The 24,207-nt window shown below is 45.9% G+C and overlaps 10 protein-coding genes across 10 annotated transcripts; 7 read left to right on the plus strand and 3 right to left on the minus strand.

Moving 5' to 3' along the window:
• Positions 1-134: 134 nt before the first annotated feature.
• On the minus strand, positions 135-2,007 carry C8R40DRAFT_1097933 (S-adenosyl-L-methionine-dependent methyltransferase). The gene is made up of 11 exons (XM_046227790.1): positions 1,822-2,007; positions 1,591-1,773; positions 1,375-1,543; positions 1,283-1,314; positions 1,085-1,230; positions 1,011-1,035; positions 743-955; positions 578-686; positions 448-523; positions 336-392; positions 135-286 (listed from the first exon to the last, which is right to left on the minus strand). Exons 1-11 carry the CDS (start codon positions 1,870-1,872, stop codon positions 241-243), a joined length of 1,107 nt encoding a protein of 368 aa, XP_046087714.1. The 5' UTR covers positions 1,873-2,007; the 3' UTR covers positions 135-240.
• A 79-nt stretch (positions 2,008-2,086) lies between these two features.
• C8R40DRAFT_1169153 (uncharacterized protein) lies at positions 2,087-4,392 on the plus strand (the record flags this gene model as incomplete). Its single annotated transcript, XM_046231331.1, has 3 exons — positions 2,087-3,412; positions 3,467-3,520; positions 3,577-4,392. The coding sequence occupies 3 exons, from the start codon at positions 2,087-2,089 to the stop codon at positions 4,390-4,392; spliced, it is 2,196 nt and encodes a 731-aa protein (XP_046087715.1).
• A 2,308-nt stretch (positions 4,393-6,700) lies between these two features.
• On the minus strand, positions 6,701-9,088 carry C8R40DRAFT_1042196 (permease family-domain-containing protein; the record flags this gene model as incomplete). The annotated part of the gene is made up of 15 exons (XM_046224062.1): positions 6,701-6,863; positions 6,918-6,998; positions 7,061-7,202; positions 7,254-7,420; positions 7,536-7,603; positions 7,659-7,857; positions 7,917-8,070; positions 8,126-8,139; positions 8,191-8,298; positions 8,353-8,432; positions 8,481-8,708; positions 8,764-8,781; positions 8,843-8,872; positions 8,920-9,000; positions 9,056-9,088. The coding sequence occupies 15 exons, from the start codon at positions 9,086-9,088 to the stop codon at positions 6,701-6,703; spliced, it is 1,566 nt and encodes a 521-aa protein (XP_046087716.1).
• A 321-nt stretch (positions 9,089-9,409) lies between these two features.
• Positions 9,410-10,570, plus strand: C8R40DRAFT_1042002 (kinase-like domain-containing protein; the record flags this gene model as incomplete). The annotated part of the gene is made up of 2 exons (XM_046224047.1): positions 9,410-9,458; positions 9,516-10,570. 2 exons carry the CDS (start codon positions 9,410-9,412, stop codon positions 10,568-10,570), a joined length of 1,104 nt encoding a protein of 367 aa, XP_046087717.1.
• Positions 10,571-10,921: 351 nt separating this feature from the next.
• C8R40DRAFT_1169156 (ras-induced vulval development antagonist-domain-containing protein) lies at positions 10,922-12,355 on the plus strand (the record flags this gene model as incomplete). The annotated part of the gene is made up of 3 exons (XM_046231332.1): positions 10,922-11,379; positions 11,435-11,506; positions 11,563-12,355. 3 exons carry the CDS (start codon positions 10,922-10,924, stop codon positions 12,353-12,355), a joined length of 1,323 nt encoding a protein of 440 aa, XP_046087718.1.
• Positions 12,356-13,116: 761 nt separating this feature from the next.
• Positions 13,117-15,525, plus strand: C8R40DRAFT_1169157 (aldehyde dehydrogenase; the record flags this gene model as incomplete). Its single annotated transcript, XM_046231333.1, has 17 exons — positions 13,117-13,235; positions 13,295-13,308; positions 13,364-13,440; positions 13,495-13,618; positions 13,673-13,776; positions 13,831-13,881; positions 13,937-13,966; positions 14,019-14,078; positions 14,134-14,203; positions 14,260-14,310; positions 14,342-14,552; positions 14,612-14,622; positions 14,678-14,841; positions 14,896-15,088; positions 15,149-15,261; positions 15,320-15,414; positions 15,477-15,525. 17 exons carry the CDS (start codon positions 13,117-13,119, stop codon positions 15,523-15,525), a joined length of 1,536 nt encoding a protein of 511 aa, XP_046087719.1.
• A 739-nt stretch (positions 15,526-16,264) lies between these two features.
• On the minus strand, positions 16,265-16,968 carry C8R40DRAFT_1169158 (uncharacterized protein; the record flags this gene model as incomplete). The annotated part of the gene is made up of 3 exons (XM_046231334.1): positions 16,265-16,639; positions 16,694-16,728; positions 16,782-16,968. The coding sequence occupies 3 exons, from the start codon at positions 16,966-16,968 to the stop codon at positions 16,265-16,267; spliced, it is 597 nt and encodes a 198-aa protein (XP_046087720.1).
• Positions 16,969-19,155: 2,187 nt separating this feature from the next.
• On the plus strand, positions 19,156-19,788 carry C8R40DRAFT_1169159 (uncharacterized protein; the record flags this gene model as incomplete). Its single annotated transcript, XM_046231335.1, has 4 exons — positions 19,156-19,278; positions 19,335-19,489; positions 19,578-19,656; positions 19,726-19,788. 4 exons carry the CDS (start codon positions 19,156-19,158, stop codon positions 19,786-19,788), a joined length of 420 nt encoding a protein of 139 aa, XP_046087721.1.
• An 861-nt stretch (positions 19,789-20,649) lies between these two features.
• On the plus strand, positions 20,650-22,443 carry C8R40DRAFT_1068423 (uncharacterized protein; the record flags this gene model as incomplete). Its single annotated transcript, XM_046226011.1, has 9 exons — positions 20,650-20,843; positions 21,184-21,196; positions 21,303-21,496; positions 21,690-21,752; positions 21,810-21,835; positions 21,954-21,971; positions 22,022-22,090; positions 22,259-22,314; positions 22,369-22,443. 9 exons carry the CDS (start codon positions 20,650-20,652, stop codon positions 22,441-22,443), a joined length of 708 nt encoding a protein of 235 aa, XP_046087722.1.
• Positions 22,444-23,493: 1,050 nt separating this feature from the next.
• Positions 23,494-24,152, plus strand: C8R40DRAFT_1068424 (uncharacterized protein; the record flags this gene model as incomplete). Its single annotated transcript, XM_046226012.1, has 4 exons — positions 23,494-23,616; positions 23,698-23,852; positions 23,942-24,020; positions 24,090-24,152. The coding sequence occupies 4 exons, from the start codon at positions 23,494-23,496 to the stop codon at positions 24,150-24,152; spliced, it is 420 nt and encodes a 139-aa protein (XP_046087723.1).
• Between the last annotated feature and the right edge of the window lie 55 nt (positions 24,153-24,207).

Consider the following 24,207-nt stretch of genomic DNA (forward strand, 5'->3'; position numbering starts at 1 on the left):
GGCAAAGAGCTTGCTTCCGCGCCTTCTCATCGTGTTGACGGTTCCGAAAGTACATTTGTTTGGCAAGTTCAACCATTGACTGCCAACCTTTTGATAATATTGTTTTATGTACATCCTCATCGGTGATTCAAGCTGGTCTGCATCTACTATGTGCTCATTTTGAAACTTCATTTGAAGAGTTCTATTTCGTTGTGCATTCTAAGGTAGCATACTAGAATTAAGAAAGCAGTTACAGTAGAATTATACCGCATCTTTCCTTTTAAATAAGTAATGACCAACTCCCCATCTAAAAGGAAAGTTAGCGATGACAAACGACAAGCCAAATCTACACTCACTCTTCACCTCTGTTGAAGTTGAATAGTTCAGAACAAGCCATGTAGAAAACGCGGAACCTGATCGACGAAGTCTGTCAACTTGTGAACTCTGAACTCCCGGCGAACCTCTTACCGGTAGAAAGCTTTCACACCCTCGATCGGGTCCTGTCCTTTCGCCTTGGCGTCAGCTTGGAGCTCTTGCAGACCAGCTATGGCATCGCAATTAGTAAGGCAAGGGCATCATCTACACCAGCACAAATAACCTTCTCCGTTCTGATCTTGTAACTTCAACCAGGCTTCTAATGTTTTAGAATAGTGAGCACCAGAGAGGTACCAGCTCCGCACGAGGGTCAAGTCGTCTTGGAAGTACAACTATGAAGTCGGTATGTCAGTCAGGAAGAAAGAATCACAGTAACGAAACAGTCTACCAGCAAATCATGCGAAGGCATCGTACCACCGGAAAAGAAATTTTTGGCCATCCAATTCGTCTTGTCCCCACCTTCTTTGTCTTCCGTGTCTTCAAAATGGTATGGGGTCATACGATGGCAGAAAATATGGATGAACAGAAGTGAATCCGTAAATTTGAGCCAAGTGGATATTTTCTGAAGGAGGACCTGATAGTTCTTCATATGTTCAAACATCTGACGGGAAGATATCCAGTGTTAGAGAGTGTGTGTACATCAAAAGACTACGTACTTCAATAGAAAGTATCCGGTCGAACCTGCCTGAAGTGTAAGGAAATTCGAAGACGACGTGTATATGAAACGCACCGAGTAGTTTCCTGAAAATCATGAGTATTTACGTCGGCGGTGATGATGTTTAAGTTTGTAAGGCCTAGCGATTTGGCGGTAGCATCTATGTGCGCTTTCTGCGTTGAAGAGTTTGATAATCCGGTAATACGGGATTTGGGGTACTTCTGCTGTAAAGGTGAACATTTTGGGGTGAAGATTTTCGGGGTAGGCACGAACCTGAGCCAGGTATAGCGAAAGACTTCCCCAACCTACAGTTGAAAATATGAGAAAAATCAAAGGAAGATTTATAAAAGTACATAGGCACGCACCACATCCCAAGTCCAAGACATCCTGTCCGTCTTGTAGCTGCGCTTTCTGGCAATAGCTCTCCAGCATTAGCACCTCGGCTTCTTCCAGGGTCTCATTTCCAGTTGGAAACAAGCACGAGGAGTACTTTGCCCACGGACCAAGAGTCGATAGAATGAATTTTGTAGACACCTAGAGAGAATTGAAGATTTTGAAACGGTCAATGATAGAGTGCTCACCTCATAGTGTTGTTCGTTAGCCTTCTCTGGAACATCTGCAATGGTAGTTCTTCGCTTCACGCCTTCTATCCAAGCCATTTTCATTGCATGGTTTACTTCCAGAGAGCCATGATCTATTTCACGAAGCCGTTGACGCAGCAAAGCACGAATAGCAAGTCTGACAATGAAGTCTGGAACTACGCCCTGCGCAAAGGTTAGAGGGAGCAAAACTTTGTCTTCAACAAAACTCACTCGGTCAAGTCCGTCATAACCCAGTTGAAGAATCCAATCAGGTATCGCCATTGTGAGGGTACAGAGTCAACCCGTGGTTGAACGGGAAGCCGTAGGATGTCAAAATTTCAAGCTTCATTGGCAACCGATCCCTCCCTACTCTGCACCGATTCTAGAGTGACAATAACCATGATTGCTTCTGTCACAGTCACAGGCGGAACTGTAGTCACGTTAGCAACAACCATTATATAATCACAATAATCCATGCCTGCATTTGCTCTTCGATATGCGGCTGGGAATTCTTCGAAGGTTCTCGTATTTGATTCATCGAAGGACGAGATCAGATCCTGTTCTCCTTCAATCTTCTCGTCCCGCTGCCGCCTTTTCTTCCTCAATATCTTTGGATGGTCTCCAGCAACGCAATGATTTGGCGACATGCGTGATCGATACTGTTCTACCACCAGCACCAGTTCTATCTCCTTTTATGCCTATCCATATTCCGCCCGACGTAGAAGATCCCACGCCGCGTTCGATTCATTCTCAGCGACTTTCGCCAAGGTCCCCCGTTGTAGATAGCGATCCCTGGCTTCGGCTCTCTGCAGCACAGAAACACGCTGGTGAACTAGCGGCACAATCATCACAGCTCAAAGCATCTCTAGAGGCCCTCAAGATCGAATCAAACTCTGCCGAAGGAGCAGCCCGCAAGGCTAAGAATGATCTTGACCGCGTTCGATCACTCGCCAATCGCCAGAAACGCGCGAGTGCAGATTTAGAATTGCGAGTAAAAGCGAGGAGGGATGAACTCATTCAATGTGAAGCATTTGCTAAAGCGCTCTCTGAACCCGACCTTCTAGCTCTTGCTCGTGCTCGTTCAGGCTTGGCAACTTCACCAGAAACGACGAGTGGACAGGATTTCGAGGAAAGTGCTGTCGAAGCTATTCGGGAAGCTTCATCTAATGACGGAAGTATCTGGTCCAAGATCGTATCACTTGTTATCGGCCCTCGTGCCCCTGACAACTACATCAACTCTATCAACATGACTCTCCAGGCCAGACAAGAACTTCGGTATTGGAAAAAAGTCTCGAATTTCTGGAAAAAGACTGCAAGAGAAAACAATACTAACACTGGCGCTCCTACCCCCTCCACTTCAATTGTATCCGAAATACGGGAAATTCTAAGCGATGAGCGGAAAAGGGCAGTCCAAGAGTTGACCGAAAAGAGGAAAACGCTGGGATTGAACACTACTTGCAACGAGTCCACGTCGAGCGGGTCTCTCAGTTCAAGTTCAAATGAATCGTTCAAACTGTCGTATCGACTTCCAGATTCTCAACCGTCTTTTACTTCGGTCATGTCTACTATGTCAAAATCCGTATCCAGCCGTGAAAGTACAGTTCCACAGTCTGCTGATCGCCTTGCGCCTTTAGCAAGCGACCTTTTCAAACAAGATCTACTCTCTAGTCACTCCGCTCAACGTATGTTTTCAAGTTCGTCGCATAAATCTCTATGGTCCTCCTTCGCAGCCGAGAAACAAGTACAAGTCATCTCAAGGCCTTCCGAAAAATCTTTCGGGAAGCGCAAGGCAGTAAGCGCTCGTGATAGTTCTGCCTCTACGGTAAAATCATGTGTTATCCTTGCTGATGTAGATCTGATCTCGCGACGTTCACAGCTCCCAACCAGCTTTTCCTTCGAATCGAACGTTGGCCAAATCGGAAGTTCCGCGGTATGTTATTTATTCTGCATGATCTTGATCCTCGTCCCGACGGTTCTTCCTCACAGATCGACTCATCGTCCTCGAGCGGCCATCTATCCAGTCTGGCGTCGTTCAACTCTAATGCATCGCGTCAAGGTGTTCCGATTTCCCACCTCTGGACAGGTCCTAAATCTCTACCCGAAGACATCGAACCCTCGCACAACAGCCTAACGTCTGCGGAACGCGCTTTGGAGTCTTTCGAACGTATCTGCAATCGATTCTCTAGCGCAAGCAATCTTGGGTCATTGCAGAGTATTAGTGAAGAATCTGCCTTTTCCAATCCAACAACGAATGGACCTCAGATTGTGGTACATATATCGGAAGAGCTTAGCTCAGAGTCACTTTCTAGTGCTGGGTCGATGGGAGATCTCGACGCACAGTTTGCTACGCTACATCCAGAACTTTGTCTTCCTGTCTCTAAAGCTCCGACTTTCGAAGGAGACATGACACTGGTCGAGAGTGGGAGCGAAGAGAGTAATCAAGGGTTGACTCATCACGAGAACGACATGACACTAGTCGAAGTCGACAGGGAAGAAGGATTGAAGGCTATCATCAAAGAGGACGCCTCCCTGGAAGATGGACCTCTGACGAAGAAATCCCGCCTTCCATTCTTCAAAATCCCTGATCGTCTATCCCAAATGTCCAAAATGACTGGATCCTCGTCCAAGAAGTCGCTTTCCTCTTTCCGAAGTCGAAACTCCTCAAGCACCATTTCCACTGTAGCTTCCAAAGAAAATAACGGTCCACGTTCAGTGAAGAACTTCCTTGTTGGTATACCCGGTTTCAAGCCAATATTGCCCTTGCGTATCATCAAAAAGGACAAACTCGGGACAAACATATGATTCCCGTCGATTCTACATCCATTATCTTTAGAATTTATTCCTCTAGTTTTGTCATTCAATTTTTTGGCTTTCGTTTTGTTTCTATGTATGTACCACTGTTCTTTCATTGAACTCCACTGTGTTTTCCCATTCTACAACTTGGTGCTATGTCTTCCCAACTGGAGACTTGTTTACAGGCAGTAAGTAACAACTTCCCTCCGACTCGAAAGTTAAAGCGAGACTTACAGTATCATGCTGACCGAACTTGACAGACGGATAATGCATTCAGCTACAAGTTAGTATCAGTGTTAGTTGTGTCTTTGCCATTGCTATGCCGCACCGATAGGGTACGCTGGTTGAAAACAAGTATGTATAAGCTGTTCACAAATAAACGCCTTCAGTCAGCTTCAGCCAAAACTGTGAACGACGTCTCATCTGGCAATTCCGTGCTGCCTCTCCCTTGAGTAGATGGCGATGAAAGTTTTTGTGTCAGCTCAACAAATTTGTCTCTCTCGTATTCCCTTGTTGTGACCTCCAAAAGTCATACGACAGTGGCCCTCGTGTAAGAATTTCCCAGCGTCGACACTTCATCTACTCCTCAAGTACTGATGTTGCCTACACTCAAGTCAGCAGCGTCGGATGTGACATTTTGGAAACTGACGCTCAATCTGCAAAGGTGTCAGCGGAATTCGAAGTGATTCCGTACATCACGTCTCCCTTTGAATGACCATCTGCTAGGGTAGCGCTAAATTGGTTTGGAGGTGTTAATAACATGTTATTAACATTGAGCCCTCCAAACTGCAATTTAACATGAGTTAATACATAACATGATTTTAACATTCACACGAGTTTGTTATTAACAAGTTAAAACCCTCAATATTAACATGTTATTAACATATGTGAATGTTAAACTACCTTTTGCAATTCAAATAGCCTCCCAGTTGATATTTTCAGTCCCTAGCACACTCAAAACAGCAGTTTGTGCTGCTGGCCATACCTCTGGCTTAAGAGAGGAGATAAATCACCTGTTTTGGCAGTGTGGCAGAAGGACAGATTGGCCTCATTTTTGACAAGCACTATCTGCAAAACATAGATGTTTGCCAGAGCAAGGATACTGGCTGGAGAGCGCTGTCCAGCACTGAAAGCACTCCCAGCAGTATTGATCAACCGCTGGGAGTGCTTTCCCAGCTAGACAATGCTGTCAGCTGCTCTCCAGCTATTAGCCAAAAATCCAGGTTTTACAGATAAGTTCCAGCTTGTATGAATTTGGGAAGAATTGTGGACTGCCTTTGTTAATGACATTGTCATCCTCTGAGTTTGAATCAATGGCATTGCACAGGTCCACAGATTCATCACTGGACTTTGAAGAGGTCAAGGCAAATGGGACATGTCATGGAAGCCAATTAAATTGTTTGGCCCACTTGTACATTACTAACTAGGTGCTAATATAATTCTAACATGGTCTAACATGGTATTTTTGGGATGATGTTAATAACCTGTTATTAACCTGTTGTTAACCATGTTAATTAACATATGTTAGGAACTTTTGAAGTTTAGCGCTACCCTACCATCTGCTTGTTGTACCTTCATCTAGCCTTTCACCAACATCTCTGCACAGGTAAACTCCACCCCCTTCACCAACAATTCTCTGGTCATTTGTCCCCCCCACTCAATTCCTCGCTCATCGTTCAAAAAAAGCACTCCCGCTTTCCCCAAAAATTTTAGCGCCTTCTGTTCGATCTTCCGATCTCTGCGCGGCCCTCCTACACCTCGATGCTCAGCACAAGTACCTTTGCCTACATCATTTTAGGTGCTCATCATGAGGATAGAATTAACTTATTGTCAGTGTAACTAATTTTCGAAGTTCCAATAATCCCCCTTCGACTTCAGCCTTGATTCCAGGTAGAAGGTAAGCAACGAGAGGAATACTGTTCAAAATTCTGTATCGCGTTCTAGATGGTGGATATAATTCGTACAGCTACGTACCGATAGATTTTGAAACAGATGAACTACATGTTATAGAAGGACAATATTAACGACTCCAAAACTCAAGAAAACAAGAAAAGTATTACTGCAACAGCGAGATAAGAGATAGATAATACACAGAAATGCCTTTTAGATTGCATCGGGATGTTTCTCGAGTGTGCTGATGCTTCTTCCACCATTGACGTGGTCCTGTGAAGCGGTATCGATCGAAGCATGTCGAGGAACATATCGTTCCTCAAGTACAAGACCTTCTTCTGTTGGTGGGGCTCGACCAGTTGCTTTGAGTCTATATGGTACTGAGTGAGCCGCCGGTGGCTCGAAATTAGAGGAGTGTGAGAGGGACTTACAACCAGAGAGGGAAAATACTACCGGGGGGTATCGTCCATTCTTCTGACGCGTCGTAGTTAGGGGGAACAATCCGGTCGTGGGTTAACTTGCGAATTGCCCAAGGAATGAAGTTGATGGCGACATAGGATAGGATACCGGCAATGAGACCGTAAGCAATGCTATAATCCGAATATGAGAGTTGCGCAAGTCGATGGAGTGAGACTGAAACTTACTTATATGACAAGGGAATGATGATAAGAGTAATGAAAGCTGGGACAGCGTCTCCGATATAGTCCCAGTTGATTTCTCGAACACTGAATTGTTTCAGAATTCGGACTGAGCATTTGACACGCCACGGTTCGGAGTTTGAACTCACTTTCTGATCATGAGAGAACCGACAATTATCAAAGCACCTCCAGTTGCCCACCCTGGTATTGACGCGAAGATCGGAGCGAAGAAGATGGAAACAAAGAATGCTAGGCCGACGACAATGGCTGTGATACCAGTCTTGCCACCCTCTGTTGGGGGAATGAGTTGTGAGCAGAACAACTGAATAAGCAGGAACGCACCGCTGATACCAGTCGCGCTCTCGATGAAGGCAGTGACAGGGCTAGTGCCGACGAGCGCTCCCATGCTGATACTGAACGCATCAACGCAATAAGCGGCAGTGGAACCTTCGAAGTCTAGAGTGACCGGGTCTCGTAGACCAGCGAATTTTGCCATGGAATAAAGTGTACTATCGGGGGAAATTTTTACGGTAAGCAGATTGCGAAGTAGAAAAAGGTTGAATTTTACCCAGTTGTATCTGAAACGCAAGTTACTTTGTGCGAGTGTGAAGTAGGTGAGGCAACGTACCTAGGATGTCGACATATAAGAATGTTACTAATGCATACCAGACTCTCGGATTTCTATAATTGTACTGAAGAATGAATGCATCAATGGTTGGTCCAGAGATACCAGGTAAGGTTTCTCACATTGATGACATTGCCTACTTTGTGAAGAGGGTGGAATGTTACAACCTGTTTGAAGAAATCGAAGAGTGCGTCGCCAGCATCGGTATGAGGGAAATAAGTGACGGCCGTCGGTCTGGGCCAGGAAATGATTGACACCAAGAAGATGCCAATCAAGATAGCCCCCCGTACTCGATAGAGCATGAGGAGTACGGTGAGAATGCTGTATGAATTTACGGGGGTTCGGATCAGTCGTTCAGGATAGGATACATTCAATCTTACCCTCCGAGAAATATACCAAGCCACATCGTTGGATTACGGAGCTGTCCATGCTCACAGTAGTATGGTAGGTTAGTGATATAGTTGTCGGCTGTGCAACCCCCTAGACCGACAAAATTGGTTGTATCACCACCGATGACACCGAGACCAGAGGGCGCTAGGAGGGATTCAGGATTGGGCGCCACATGTTCGTAAATCACTGGAAAGCTCACACAGGCCAATAAAACTAAGATATAAATTGAGATGTTGTTCGGCAGAAGAGGTGGACAACACTCACGCTATTAAAAGACCAATACCAGCACCAACGGCTAAAACTAATGATTCGGGGATGATTCGGACTAGCCATTGACGAAGACCGAGGAGGGAAAGGGCAAGGAAGATCCAACTAATGCAATCATTTGGGGTGTGAACGGTTACAGTTAAAATGCCAGTGACACACCCTTCCAGGAAAACAGCGGCAAGAGCTTCTTGATATGTGACCATTCCGGTTCCATGAAAGCCCACAATCGAGTAAGCAAACTGGAAAAATCATGAGATGCGGCTTGGGAAAACTGCTGATGAACGTACATAAGCATTGAGTCCAAGACCAGGGGCCATACCAACTGGCAGATTGGCGAACAGGCCCATCAAGACTGAAGATAGGGCGGCCATGGCGGCTGTCGAAATGATGAGGTCGTTGCGAACATCGTTCACACATGCCAAGTAGGTGGTATCATTAGTGCAGGAAGGGTCGGTCGCACTCGTGCAAACACATGTTCCTCCTGAATCTGAGACGATAGAAGCGTTGACTGAAATCTATCGGAATGGATTTCAGTGAACAGTGCGATAAGGGAGAGAGCAATGTACGGACTATATAGGCCATCGCCGCCTGCGAATATCGTATCCTGAGTGTGATGTTTTCCCCTGAGTAGCTGACTTTCCGTACGTACCCATGTAGTAAGGCCAGCCCGAATTTCAGTCTGCAAAAGCTCAGCTGAATCACGGATGTAGAATGAAGTCTACTTACTACAAACCGGGATCCTATACGCTCTTTGGGGTGCCCAGAGCCCTCCAGTCTAAACCACCTCCCAATAGGGGAAAAGGCAACCTATTGCAAAATTCGAGATGAGGAGTTGCGACTTGAAGATCAAGATGATATTTACTTGAGCGTTGAGGCGGTCAGCAAAGTTCACCATAGCGAAAGAAGGGAGTGGGCGCAGTGAGAAGGAGCGAAAAGACAGGAAGATGGAAGAATCAAAGGAAGCTGAGAGATACTCCCATCAAATGATCTTGAACTCGAGTAATTTATGACCGATTGTCCGGACATAAGTTACGTCTTATCTTATCTTATCTGCTCGTGGTAAGATCAGATCAAGATCAGACGCTTAAACCCTCCCCAGTTTCTCCACACCCTTTTCACGCTGGATTTTTACATGCAGAATTCTTGGCCTTCATCACCTCCTGGAAACTCCCTTTCTGCACCAGATGGATTTGTCCGACCTCCTCCTCCCTCCATGATGCACGTTAAGCGTGTTACGCTAACGTCCAAAAAGAACTGGTGGATGGGTGCGTTTCTGATCTTAAAGTCTATCTGTGTTGTTGAGCAATTCTAACTTTTAATAGTTGAAATGGATGAAGAAAACGAAAGTAAACAGCCTGCCTCCTCCGCAGACACGGTCGTGGATCCGTTTCACTATAATGACTACATCAAGCATGAGATCCAAGGAGAACACACGAGAACGCCTCCTACTCCTACTCCTACCATGCCTCCGATGAATTACAAAATCCCTCGCCATCCAAATGCCATATTCTCTTTTCCTACTCCCACTCCGTATTCTGCGCCATCCGGTAACCCTACTTTAACCCTTGCGCCATGCGCGAATGGATCTGCTTCTGAACTCTTCAAATGCATTGTGAAAAAGCCTGATGTGGTGCAGATGGAGATTAACGACGAAATGCAGTCAAATGCGTCTGATGTAACCGTGCAATTTTTAGCCGAGCTCAGAGTCTATACGACTGTCCAAACGCATCGCAACATATGCGCTTTTCTTGGCTCACTCGAGAATGTAGGCATGGTACTTGAATATATCGACGGACGCACTCTCTTCGATGTCATTTCTGTCAGACCTGAGCTGACCGTCTCGAAAAAAATTGATTATCACAATCAACTCTTGGACGGCCTTACACATTTGCATTCATATGGGCTCAGCCATGGTGATCTATCGTTGCTCAACATTCAGGTTACCAATTCGTCCGATACCATAAAACTTTTAGATTTTGGCCGCTCTGTATCTGCAGATTCAGTATACGCGAATCCAGAAGCAGAGCCTATAGATCCTTTTACTGCACTTGCAAAACGAACTTCGATCTTTTCTCCCCTTCCGCCTAGCAAAACTGAACAGATCCATCCTGGTACTCGTCCATTCTGTGCACCAGAAATCCTTCGTGGAGAGTGTCAAGATGCACGGCTGGCGGACGCCTACAGTTTCGGTTTGATTATCGTCTGCTTGGATCGATGCGAAACTGTCGATATAAGGCCTTGGGATCAGCGGAAAGATCTTTTGCCAAGGGATCTGTTTGAGGGTTGCTCAGTGTTTGAGGATCGGGCTCGGGCATATCTGCAGAAATGGATGACTCGTCGGAGACTGATGAAGGAAGACAAGATGGCCCTTCCATGAAATGTACGTATTATTCCAGAGGCTTTCACTCTTTGGTTCTTGCGATTGGACTTGATTTGTAATTCTCTCTGGTGGGTGAACTTGTGCGGCATGTCATATATCCCAAGGTGTATCGAAACTAAAAGCAATTGTGCCATTATTGTAACAGAATATCTAACTCACACTGCATTATACCATCATGAATAAACGAATAAACCTTTATGTATACACTGCATTGTGTTGAGTTGTACCAGGTTGTACCCTGTTGTACCCCGCATAAAATTTGTCTTTGTGGCAGTGCGGCTAATCGGCCGGCCCTACTTTAACTTCGCACCACGTCCATTGAGTTTATCGAGCTTTCATTCGTTGATCATGGCTATGGTGCACCCTTCTCGCTTGGGTCTTGTCCCTCCAGATTCTTCTACTCGCAAACGGTCGCCTTCTCCGCGACCCTCCCGCCGCAGTCCTTCTCCAAGAAGAAGTTCAAGGACTGAGGATCGTAACTCTCGGAAACACGATAAACACGATGATAGAGAAAGAGAGGGCGACAATGGGCGGGACAAAGGACGAGCTCGGTACTCTAGTCGTGAAGATGACTATGACCGTGGCCGAAGTCATGGAAGAAATAGAGATAGAGGAGAGAATAGGAGGGCTAGTCCAAAGTATGAGGACTACAGACGAGCATCTCCTCCCAGAGATGATCCTCCTCATAAGATGCAGGGTGAAAACATGTACCCTGACAGAAAGGACCGGGGTTTGGACCGTGGCCCACCTCCGCATAGTGGTTATGTCCCTTCACGGAGCGGCGGAAGCGCAGATTTCTTCGAAAGGTATTCCCTTGTTTACCGTTCTCTTCATATTCAAATCTATTCAAAAATTTTCTAGCCGCCGATTACAGCGTGAAAGTATGACTGTCGATATATGGCCGCCATCTCCGAAGGCTCCCACTCGAGAACTGTATGCTTCTGCATCCTCGTATTCGCGTTCGTCCAACTCACAACTTCTGGTTACAGGTCACCCAAACGGAGCCACAAAAGATCTAAACGACGACTCTCGATATCGTCTGACACTGATTCTGAAGAAGAGGAACGTCGCAAGAAGGAAAGGACCGAGCGAAAGAAGCGGAAGGAACAGAGAAAAGAGGAAAAACGAGAGAAGAAAAGGAAACGGTCTCGAAGTCGACGACGGAGTGACGAGGAGGAGGAACGTCGATCTAGGAAAAGAAGTTACAGCAAAAGCAAATCCCCGCCCCGCAAGCGAACACGTAGTCCATTGCCCATCGACCATGACGATGAGTGGGTCGTCAAAGATTCTGGGTCTGGAGCCATGCTTCCTCCTGCGCTTCCAGTCTCGGAGCGTGTTCCTCAGACGTCCATCAATCGTGATGTTGGCTCAGACGATGATGATGATACCGTCGGTCCTCAACCAGCGGTCAGACCGAACATCAAACGCATTGACGAACGGTCATATGGTGGAGCTCTACTTCGCGGCGAAGGTAGCGCCATGGCCGCCTTCTTACAAGACGGAACCGAATCACGTATCCCTCGTCGTGGTGAAATTGGTCTGACCTCCGACGAGATCGCCCAGTACGAGGACGTGGGTTACGTGATGAGCGGTAGTCGACATCGCAGGATGAATGCCGTCCGTATCAGGAAAGAAAACCAGGTCATCAGTGCTGAAGAGAAGAGAGGTATTTTGAAGTTGCAAAAGGAAGAGCGGGAGAGGAGAGAGACTATCCTTAGGGAAGAGTTTTCTGAGCTTGTACAAGAAAGTTTGAAGGGTGCGGAAAGACCCAAGGCGGGTTGATTCATGTTAGGGTTGTCAAGTCATCAGGGATTCGCGATGTATCTTAGCACTCGGCATCCAGGTGATTCATGTTATTTTCATCATTTTGTATAACATTCGAAATCCTATTCAATGATCATCACAGGTGTACGCTTCGGTTGCAACTACTTCCTACTCATATCCTCTGAGGATCATAGGACTGTAGTTCGCTGTTGGGTATTTGTCGGATGTACTTATTGAGAATCTATTCTATGTGGCTGTTCCTCAAAGTCTAACTCGTGAGTAAAAGCTGGTCCAATGACCTCACCGCCTTCTGCAATACTTTAGACAAACATTCGTGTTGACCATTGACAATCTTCACTGAATGCTACGCCGCCGGGGCTCGTTGTTCGCAGAACGCAATAGGAGTCTCAGCTCTGGACGAATCCATTCTTTTGACATCTTTGAATCTTCAACTACGTTGAGGATGCGTAAGTTTCGACGGACTTAACACGTCCTTCACTCTCGGCGATCCTCTGACTATCACCACTCCTTACCATCCTCGGGCCGCCCACAGTGCGGGAATTCGTTTTCCTTGTGGGACGATCCACCCACATACAGTGAGTTTGACTACTTCCTTCTGAAAATCTACATCTAATGATCACCTGGCAATGACTTCGTTTTGTAATCAAGTCATCATTATACTCAAAGTTACGAGCGATTTAAAACCAGTGGTGCTTGACGTCAAACATATATCGCCCATCCTTAACGCACAACCAGCACCACCGTAAAATTTCGCAAATATGCCTGAAACATTCAAAGTCGAGTTGGATACGCCAATTTACAAAGGAAGCGTCTCGTGTAACACTGGTCTCTTCATTAATGGCAAGTTCGTTGACGCTGTAGAGGGTGGAACTATCGAGTAGGGGTACTCTCATAGCCCGTTTACATTTATAACTGAATGTTCTATTTAATCGTCAGTGTCATCAACCCATGTATGTCTCCATTATCTGCTGTATCTTTCCTGTTGATATCTCATGAACGTCTTAGCTACCGGAAAATTACTCACAAAGGTAGCCGCGGCAACCTCAAAGGATGTTGACATTGCTGTTGAAGCGGCGAAGAAGGTAAATAGTCCTGCCAATCACCTACTTCTTAATATCATCCCGGTCTTTCCGTAGGCGTACAAAACGAGCTGGGGTCTCAAGGTTTCTGGCGCCCAGAGGGGTGAGCTCCTGATGAAGCTTGCCACCCTTTTGGAAGCCAACATTGATGAATTTGCTGCTCTTGAGTGTTTGAATGTTGGTATGTCGTGATTTGAACTCTATTCATCGTGGCCTGTGTTAAAACATGACGTAGGGAAACCATGGTCAGAGTCAAAAGGATTCGATATGAAACTCACGCTGCAAACTCTAAAGTATTATGCTGGCTGGGCCGACAAAGTTCACGGGAAGACCATTGAGGTATGTCCTCCGGTTGTATACTGTTCGATTCGCCATTTATTGACATTTTCCCAGACCAACGAGCAGAAACTGGCATACACCCGACATGAGCCTTACGGGGTAGTCGTAAGTCTAAAATTCCTTTCCCACTTTGCCAAAGGCTTATACACATCCGACGTAGGGTCAAATTATCCCGTGGAACTATCCTTTGGTAAGAAGCCACCCCTTGACTCCTTTTGAACGCAATATCGAAAGTTTTTCAGACTATGGTGTCCTGGAAAATAGGACCTGCTTTGGCCACCGGAAACGTGGTTGTTTTGAAGGTAAGTTTCCAACTTCATTCCCGTGACAAGCTCGTGAACTTCCTACGAATTATAGCCATCCGAAATAACTCCCCTTACCGCCCTGAAACTCGCTGGCTTGGTACAAGAAGCTGGTTTCCCTCCTGGTGCAGTCTACCACCATATATAATCCAACGGTGTATGTACTAACCACTGTTCATAGGTGTCGTAAACATCATTCCCGGATACGGCGAGTTGCATTTCATTTATGTGCGTTTTCGGAGTCAATCTGACTGTCCCTCCAGGAGCAACGGCTGGTGCCGCAATGTCATTGCATCCTGATATAAGGAAGATCGCGTTCACCGGAAGCACACTGACAGGCCGTAAAATCCAAGAAGCATCTGCCAAATCTAATCTCAAAGTTGTCACACTGGAACTGGGCGGGAAGAGTCCCAACATCATTTTCAATGATGCGGATTTGGAACAGGCAGTGAAGTGGGCAGCAATTGGAATCTTGTTAGTCTCCTCATAGTCGGTGCTGCATTCATGTTCTATTATTTATTTGATATTCACAGCTCTAACTCGGGTTCGTATGAATCCACTCCATCCAGTTGCTTTGATAATTTCTTAATCCTCGTTAGGCCAAGTATGCACCGCTGGTTCACGAATCTTTGTACAAGAGGGAATATACGATGCGTTCATCAAGGCCTTCAGTGAAGCTGCAGCTGGAGTCAACACGAAAACTGGGGACCCGTTTGCAGAAGGCACTATCCACGGGCCAGTAGTGTCTCAAACTCAGTTTGATGTATGTGCTGCATGTACATGATTTGGGTTTCCATGACTCACTTGGGGTCTTCAGCGGGTTATGGGCTACATCGATGCTGCCAAGGCAGAAGGGGCGACCGCTTTCATTGGCGGTGAACGTCACTCCCTTACCGAAGGTTTCTTTGTCAAACCAACCATATTCACCGATTGCACTCCCGACATGAAGATTGTTCAAGAAGAAGTTTTTGGTCCTGTAGCAGCGGTTGTCAAGTTCAAGACGGAGAATGGTTGGTGACATGACTTGTAATCTTCAAGATAGCCATTCTTACGTTCATCGCATAATACAGAGGTCATCGAAATGGCGAATGATAGCAACTACGGATTAGCCTGCGCCGTGTTCACGGAAAATGTTAGCAGGGCAATCAGAGTATCTAATGCGCTAGAGGCTGGAATGGCATGGGTGATTAAACCCGTCTTCGAGAAGTCTGATCTTGGATGATGACCGCAATTCCTTCCAGGTCAATTGCAATGTGACCACAGAATACAACGTTCCGTTCGGTGGCTACAAACAATCTGGGTATGGCCGCGAACTGGGTGCATATGCAATTGATACGTGAGTGCAGCATTATATACTCAAGGGTCGGCAGTACTTATGATAACACTTGGGTTGCGCAGATATACCCAAGTCAAGGCTGTCCACATCAATGTAGGGCTCAGGATCTGATTGTTTCCTCAAGCGTACTTTCTGGTCAAACAAATTGTATTATTATGAGTGGTACAGAATAATGATCGAATTTTCAAGTTCAAAATATTATTTAGAGTAGCAAGAGTGAGGTTCAAGTTGTTGGCCAAGGTCCAGGGTCGCTTGGTACTCAAACCTACTCAAGCTCACCTATATACGTAGAGAAGGAATAAGAACGAAGAGTGATTCACAAGGCTGTATTATGTGCCACTGTACATTATAATTAAGTGCTCCTGGTCCGAAAGTCTTTGACAAAGATCCCCTTCTCTGTACATATACGAGGACAATTTCCAGTGAGCGAAAAGATGATGCAGAGCATACTCTTCGGTTTGGAAGAAAACAGATCAGAAGGAGATGCAGGCTCTGGACCTCCAAATTTAGTATTAGTAGACATTGTTTTCATTGAGTTCAGGATAGAAATAATTTTAATCCGTCTCTCAAAGAACTTACCATTTCTTTGCATAAACAGTGAGTTCGCGCTACCTATATATTCCCCGGTAAGATAAGACGTAGATCGACGGATATTGTCGTAAATTTCGATTGAGAATAATGTCCTTATGATTGCGGAATGCACTGGAAGTATGACGAGGTACATAACATTAAAAACGCACAAAACGTAGTAGGCCATGCGCGGTGCTCGTTCTGATGACACATCATACCGGTATCACTTGGAAACATAGTCCACTGAACGCCGGTTTCCAAAAAAATACATGCGCCCACTTTACACCGGCACCATGTTGAGCGTCACCGAGTAGCATACAATAGGACTGGCACCCGAAACTCCGGACTGTGAGGGAATGGTTGTGGCGTTAAAGTATAACGAGGTTTGTGGGACACGAGGCGCATCACTAGGGCACAGATACCACAAGTCCGCAATCTCATTGACCGCAAGGATGGGGAAAGCTCCATCGGACACAGCGGAGAAAGCCGTCGAAGCAGGTGTGCTATAGAAGCTGCTAGTGCCCCAATCTAATGAACCACCGGAAAGTGGGGCACTGGCATTTGTCTCCCATGTACCATCGGGGTAGAAGGCGCGAAGCTCGCCACCCACGAGGCCAAGAGAGGGAAAATCATTATACGGGTAAGAGGCGTATGTCTATGAAAGAGGTTATCAGACTTTTATATGACGCTTGATTCGACAGTTACATACTGAGCTGACATGGAAAGACTCTCCGTCAATTGCGCCTAGAATCAATATTAAAAGCGAGAACGATTGCGGACGACGACCTACTACTCACCGGCAGATCCCAATACAAGAGGTGCACCCGTGGAATTCGCGTTCGGAAGAGTATTGTTCAAGGCAGCGAGGGTGAAGTTGTTAGCCAAAGTCGTCACGCTCGAACGAGCTGAGATTTGTACGGGAGTTGTGGCAACAAAACTCGTGGACGCCAACATCACGGCAAGTAAACGAACAGATGCGAACATGTTTGTCGAGAGCTAAGTCGAGAAAAGTAGCAAGAGATGAAAGGTGCAACCCAAGGCTAAGCTGAAAAATGGAAGATCTGCAAACCCCGCTTATAAAGGGAATCTAACACTGTATTATACTGTATATCCGCTGTCATTTTACCCACACTGGCTCTAGCGGCTTTCTGGCTCCGTGAAAGTATGCCAAGGGATACTAACTGCTGTGTTATGACGGAAGACGATCGCCGCAGGCAAGTCGAGGCCACTGCGAAACCAATTACTATTCGTTGTTTCACAAAAAGAAGCCCGAAAGTGAGAAAGTTATGTCCGTTCCGCGAAATTTCCATTTGGATAGTCCGGGATGGGGACAGTATCTCTTCGGTTGTTGACTCGAATAGAAGGACAGCCAAATCAATGTCAGAAAGTACCCAGGCCAAAAGGTAGTGAACGAAAAGCAAATGTAGACGTAAAACAACATTCCAGTACGGATCTAAAGACGAGATTCAACACATGTATCAAGCGGTGCCCACGCAATAGTCGTTAGGTACTCACTTCTATTTCTTGCTCTCCAACTCTTCCTCCATCGCGTCCTTTAATTTCTGCAACTGTACTGTCACAGCAGTGTTGCCACCCTGGGCAGCGGTGGTTCTAGCTTGGAAATCTTCGACGAAGTTTCCTAGACGTATCGCGACATTCTTCGCAGAGATAGGCCGTGAAGATATGCAGATTAGTAGACTTTCGGAATCAGCTGTATCATACTCCATCGGGCTCCATTATAAAATGAATGAACGCCTCAAAATCATTGAGCGTTTCGCAAAGGGCCCCAAAAATGTCAGGGAAGCGTCAATGGTTGTGGAACTGGTTTCCTTCTTATTGGTGACCTGTCAGACGAGGGTGAAAAGTGTGACCATATGAACTCATATGAATCGAATCATGTCAGTCGACAAAACAATCTTCATCGCGTTGCAAAGAAGGCAACTGAACGGGAATACCCTCGGGACTTGGCACCTTGTAACTTATTCTTATTCTGAAGCCAACTCTCTCTCAGACTTGGGAATCGGAACTACGTAGATCCTGCACAAGCACCTGTACAGTTTAGTACGTGTGGTCCATCATTTGTCTTCATTCTTGCATGACAATGAATAATCTTTTGTAGTAAAGTAGATCATCCCTCGGGCGACTGGCCACTATCAAAATTACACGGCACGCTCGTTGATAGCATGGAATACATATTGTCGGTCATGTTAGCCACACATCAAGAAAATCAGAAGAACTTTTCGATCTTAAACTTTTTGATTTATGTACGTCGTTTCTCAGCTGTATCTGCTCATACCTGGAGCTTCTAGCGAGCAAGCTGCATGCAGCTATGGTGCTCGGGAGAAAACGTGTGGAAAGTCAAAATGAATTCGATCCTCTCGCGGGCTATTTTTTTTGAGCTCAACTGTCGGTGAATCCTGGTCCCTGGCTACTTTCTCTCAGATTTCACTCAAAGCGAGTGGTCTGATGATGTCTTCAGCTTGTTCCTGGGAATAACAATGTTTTTAGGGATGTACAAGTGAAATATACTGGGCAGACTCATCAAATGTTCCGATAAAGGTACATAGTACAGGGTGTGATAGTACTATAAGTTTTTGAAACAAGAGTAGGGTATAGTAGATCTCACTACATATGACGACTCAGCAAGCGTTGCTGGCAGTGTATCTGGTTTTAGCGAATCAGATCAATTCTGTAGTCTTTAAAAGCATATACATAGACGGTTGAAAGTTGAAGTTTGGAATGTTGGGCCTGAGTTCACCTGAGTTCGCCTGAACTAAGTTATGAGTCAGAATGACCAGTCTTTGCTTTCAGGCTGGCATTACTACCATCGATAACACAATGGCGGGTAGGTGTATGCACCATAACTAGGTACTTACGCTAAATCTGGCTCGGTGGTGTTCTTCATCCGAAATAATGCTGAACAGCAAGAAGACAGAAGGCTTGCACACATACAATTTTAACGCCTCAACTAATTTATTGCTCAGCTCCAATGAGTCCAGTTCTTCATCGTCAGAGCAAGTCTCGCATACATTTGCAAAGCTTCTAGATTTGGTTGATTGTCAAGTTGGGTATAAATTGAAGACTGAGGAAAATCTGCTCTTAAGAATCATCTCATTAGTATCCTCACTCACTTTCACTCACACCAACCCAGTCAAGCTCTATATTTTCATCATGTCCGTCGCTGTTCCCCCCGGTCTCTACCAAGTTCAGGTCACTAGTAACGCCAGCCAGAAGGTTGCAGCACCCGCTTCTGCTGGAGGTAACGTCACTGTTAATACCACCACCACTCAAGTCGTAAGTGAATGAGGCTCCTTTCGCCCCGTTCTTGTTGCTGACGATCTCGACATTAGTGGCAAATTACTGGTGACGGAGTGATCACATCGTTCCAGACTGGAAGTTCTGCTGCCCAAGCTCGGACACAGAATGTCCCTGCTATTTCGGGAAACAATGTGGTCGCTGATGGTGGAGCTACCGCGCAGCAATGGATTATTTCGGGAGCGAATCTGTAAGTGGTATCCTTTCTGAGTGGTCGCAGCTTTTACCACCGGGAGTGCTCAAGAATGATGGGACTAATTTGTTCATTCGTGTCCTAGCATTTCCAACACTTATTGGACCGGATATGTCATGACTAGCGATGGAACTCGGCTTTTCTGGGGTGTCGATGGTAGTAATGTAAGTCATGCTTGGTGAACACATCTCTCGTTAAGTTGAGTTAACACAATTGTGTTTCCATCTTTGCAGAATGTTCGCGTTACAGGAACCAGTGCCAAAACTCAGTTCAGCTTCATTCCCATCGCTGTCTAGGCTTTACTTGCCACCAGCATCCACAAAGGCTGAGCGTTGAGCACACACTTGGTCTAAATGGTGTCATTCTTCTATATTATCTTCTCATTGCATAAACGTATCAGGGAACCATTGAAGTTGTTCAACACAATGCCTTGGAATCCGTAGTGTACATATTCATGTATTCCAGCTGGTAAATAAATCTTGTCCAAATGCATTTCCGCAACCCGTACGTTGAGGCCGAATCCTGCTTGATAAATTGTATCGCACACATCTACTGCAAATAGCTATCAGCACATGCTGAAAGCCTATCTGCGAACTTCAATACACAACTTCGCAGCAACTCTACATTGCGTGCAATGCACAAAGCTGATATGGTTGATATTGGCAGGTCAGCCCATGCGCATTTCACTCCCTCCGCCTCTGCTAAAAGTGTAGGACATTAATATCTTTGAGGCTTTTTGTAGAGAATCCACACGCTTACTCCACGTTAGTATCACGTTCAATGCCACCGACTAATGTTATACAGCACTAAGTTGAACATCCGATGAAGGAATTCTTGTCGTGCTGCAATACACTAAAGTCTGAAACAATTCCGGGACATCGCTGGAGCACAGATACTAGAGATTTTTCGTTCAAGTTAGAAAGGGAGAAAATTTCAATACCAGATTTAGCATTGAATGCTGTCGAAGCTGTGTTACTATAAAGACTGCTTGCGATCCAGTCTAGGAAGCCATAGAGCAAGGTTTCATCCCCTAGAGAGAGAGGGAAAGGAAGTTGTATGGATTTGAATAAAGATGCATTTGAGGCAGAAGACGATGAGAAGGATGTTGAAAATATATCTTGAATTTAGTTGATACGCACATTGAAAGGTGCAGATAAATGATTGCGAAGACCAACTCCGATGCGATAGAACTACTGACCGGCGGCGCTCAGCACTGGGGAAGCAGGCGTGAAATCCGAAGCAGCGAGGGTGAGGTTTTAAGCAAAGGATGTCTCGCTCGAGCGCATCGTCAAATGCAGGAGAATGGAAGAAAACATTTAATTGAAAGCCGACAACTGAGAAAGAAGGAACCGTAAATTGGTAGACGAGTTATTTGGACGAGAAGAAAGGATGATTCAAAACTACCATGGCCGTCTGCTTTTCGTGTTTGTCGTCCTAAGACTGGTTGCTGGAAATTCACCTTTTCAAGTTTTTGATGCCATGGATGGATGCCGGAGTAGTGCTGTGAAATGAGAGTTATTTTGCCGGAATGAATCACGGCAGTTTCGCGTTTTTTCGATGAACCAGGTCAAAACCATGTACATGATTCCCTGCAAAGAACATCGTGCTCTATCGTGCCACTTATTTCCCGCGCAATCTCTTCACTTTCTCAATCAAATCTGGGTCACCAACTTGATCTGCGTTCTTTACAGTGCTGCTGTAATGGTCGGTCATGCTGCAATATATCTTTCGTGCTTGTGACACGTCGTTCGAAGAAGAATATTTACGCAGCTCAGGCTAGAGGTGTGACCTTGTGAATGCAAAAACTCAGATAGTGGAAGAAGTTCAGGAAAGAGAGGACCAGATGGGACGTAGCATTGCGCACTATTGGGCCCCTACAGACTGCTTTCGTGCCGACAACCTCAATGCTGTATCGGCCTCTATTTTGGAGATGATGGAACCTGCGGGGGAATGCTGCATTGAGTCTAAAATCAGCCTCTCCCGCGCCTTCGAACAGGCGACCATGTATTGAAGAAGAATTTTTCGAATCTTCGATACAATTACAGGATGCCCTTACAGAGCGCTTTTGCAAGTTCCACATCGCTTCATAGAAACCCAACAATCTTTCAAATTAGTAATTGAGCATTTGCGGGCTCTTTCAGTGCTCTTTCTCTACGGAGCCACGGTCGGATCAGAACTGACTCTCTTTCGTTTGCAGGAGAGGTGTGCGGGAGCCCAGTCACGCGTCGCACTCTGGCCGCACTCAAATTAAATATCCCAGGTTCGTCACTATATTCTCTCGGCTAAAGTAGAGGCTGTTGTTCACGTCGAAAACTAGGCATATTTACGGCAAATGGAGGTACGGTAAGTTACTACAAATATTCTTGCACCGTATTCAATCATGGCAAGCCTTGAACTTCGCCCTGAGCCTGTCCTGGTCCACCAAGTATTTTAAACAATTTGATTGGGTCTTTCACCGCAGCCGAGTCTGTACGCGAAGGTGAGCACTGAGTCCAACCGGTTGATATTTTTCTATCTTCGTCGATATAGACAAATTTACCAAATGCTGTCGCCTTTTCGATGAAGCGCAAGAGGTGACAGCCAAATCCAGCTCCCATCGTACGTGACTCTATATCAGCGGATCTGCCTTATAACGCATGGGGGAGAGATGTCACCTAAGAGATTAATCCTCGCTAACACCATGGAAGGTGCTTCTGTGTTGGTTATCTATGTGCCTAAAGCGTGAACATTGCGCCAGGCTGTCTGCTCGAGCCATTTATTCTGAAGTCAAACCCCTCCAGACATGGGAATCAGAACTACATGACAAGTTCCTGTACGGTCTGGTAAGTGTGGTGCAAGATTCGTCTTCACAATTGATAATCATTTCCGCAAAGCAGATCATCCCTTGGGCAACTGGCCACTGTCAAAGTAACACGGCACGCCCGGAATCTGAAGTTTTCGTTGGTGAATAGCACTGAATGCCGCTGGTCATGTTGACCTAAACTCTAAAGCATTTCGGGAAATCCGAAAGGACGTTTCGATCTCAATGTTGGCTAAGATCTTCGCCTCCTTTTCTGTATGTCGTTTCCTAATTTGTCCAACGTCCAACGTGCACCTGCGGTTCTAGCATGCACGATGCCTGTAACTGTAGTGCTTGAGAGAAAAAATCCAGGAGAATCGAATGAATTGAATCCCTCAAGAACATTTTTTGACCTTGACTGTCGTTGAATCCTGGCCCTGGCTGATTGTTGTTCTTGGTCTCGGAGTAAGTGACTTTCATTTGCCAGCATCTTCGGGAAACCCTCTGCTAATGCTAAGCTCGTTCTTAGGACTCAGAATGATCACACGGAAATAAAAAGAAAATATTCTTGGATATTGTTCGCAATTGGAGGAGAAGGAGGGAACGGCACGGTCCCATCACGGTCCCATCGAGCCATCGGAAACTTACGACAAAGGTACTAGGCTGGTTCGCAGATTGACATCCTACCCCCCCCCCCCCCCCAAAAATAAAGGTGGAGCATGAATCAGAAACCTAGGTCATATATTGACTAAATAATTTTTTGCCACTGTATTTGATTTTAGTGAATCATAGGAGTTTTGTGGTTTTGTTGAAGTCTGGAATGTTGGGCCTGAGTCCGCTCGAACTGGGCTATGAGTCACAATGACCAGTGATTACTCTCAAGCCGGCATATCCATAATCGATAGCGGTAGGCGTACGCACAATAACTAAGTGCTTACACTAATCTGGCTCGGTGGTGTTCTTCATCCGAAACGAGTCTGGACAAGACAGAAAGCTGGCATGCACCCAATTTCAACGCCTCACCCACAACAATTGTTGTCCTGCCCAAGTGGGTTAACTCTCTCATCGTCAGAGAAAGTCTCCCATACCTTTACAAAGCTTCCGGATTTGGTTGAACGTCAAGTTGGGTATAAAAATTGAGAAGAATCTGCTCTCAAGACTCATCTCATTATCCTCACTAACTTTCACCCACACCAACCCAGTCAAGCTCTTTATTTTCATCATGTCCGTCGCTGTTCCTCCCGGTCTCTACCAAGTTCAGGTCACTAGTAATGCCAGCCAGAAGGTTGCGGCACCTGCTTCTGCTGGAGGCAACGTCACCGTCAATACCTCCACTTCTCAAGTCGTAAGTAAATAAGCCAGACCATCACCGACTCCTTTGGCCCTGTTCTTGTTTAGGGACTATCACTGACGATCTCGACATTAGTGGCAAATTACTGGTGACGGAGTGATCACATCGTTCCAGACCGGAAGCTCTGCTACCCAAGCTCGGACACCGAATGTCCCTGCTATTACGGGAAACAATGTGGTCGCTGATGCTGGAACTATCGCGCAGCAATGGATTATTTCGGGAGCGAATCTGTAAGTGGCATACCTCTTTGAGTGGTCGCAGTTCTTACCACCAGGAGTGTTCAAAAATGATGGGACTAATTTGTTCATTCATTTCCTAGCATTTCCAACACTTACTGGACCGGATATGTCATGACCAGCGATGGAACTCGGCTTTTCTGGGGTGTCGATGGCAGTAATGTAAGTCATGCTTGGTGGACTCATCCCTCATGGAGCTGACATAGCTTTGCGGTGTGTTCGTCTTTGCAGAATGTACTTGTTACAGGAACCAGTGCCAAGACTCAGTTCAACTTCATTCCCATCGCTGTTTAGGCTTTAGGATATTTGTCACCAGCATCTGCAAAGGCCCAGCACGCACTTCTGGTCG

Source organism: Lentinula edodes (genome assembly GCF_021015755.1).
Source record: "Lentinula edodes strain Le(Bin) 0899 ss11 chromosome Unknown C8R40scaffold_12, whole genome shotgun sequence".
NCBI classification, from domain to species: domain Eukaryota; kingdom Fungi; phylum Basidiomycota; class Agaricomycetes; order Agaricales; family Omphalotaceae; genus Lentinula; species Lentinula edodes.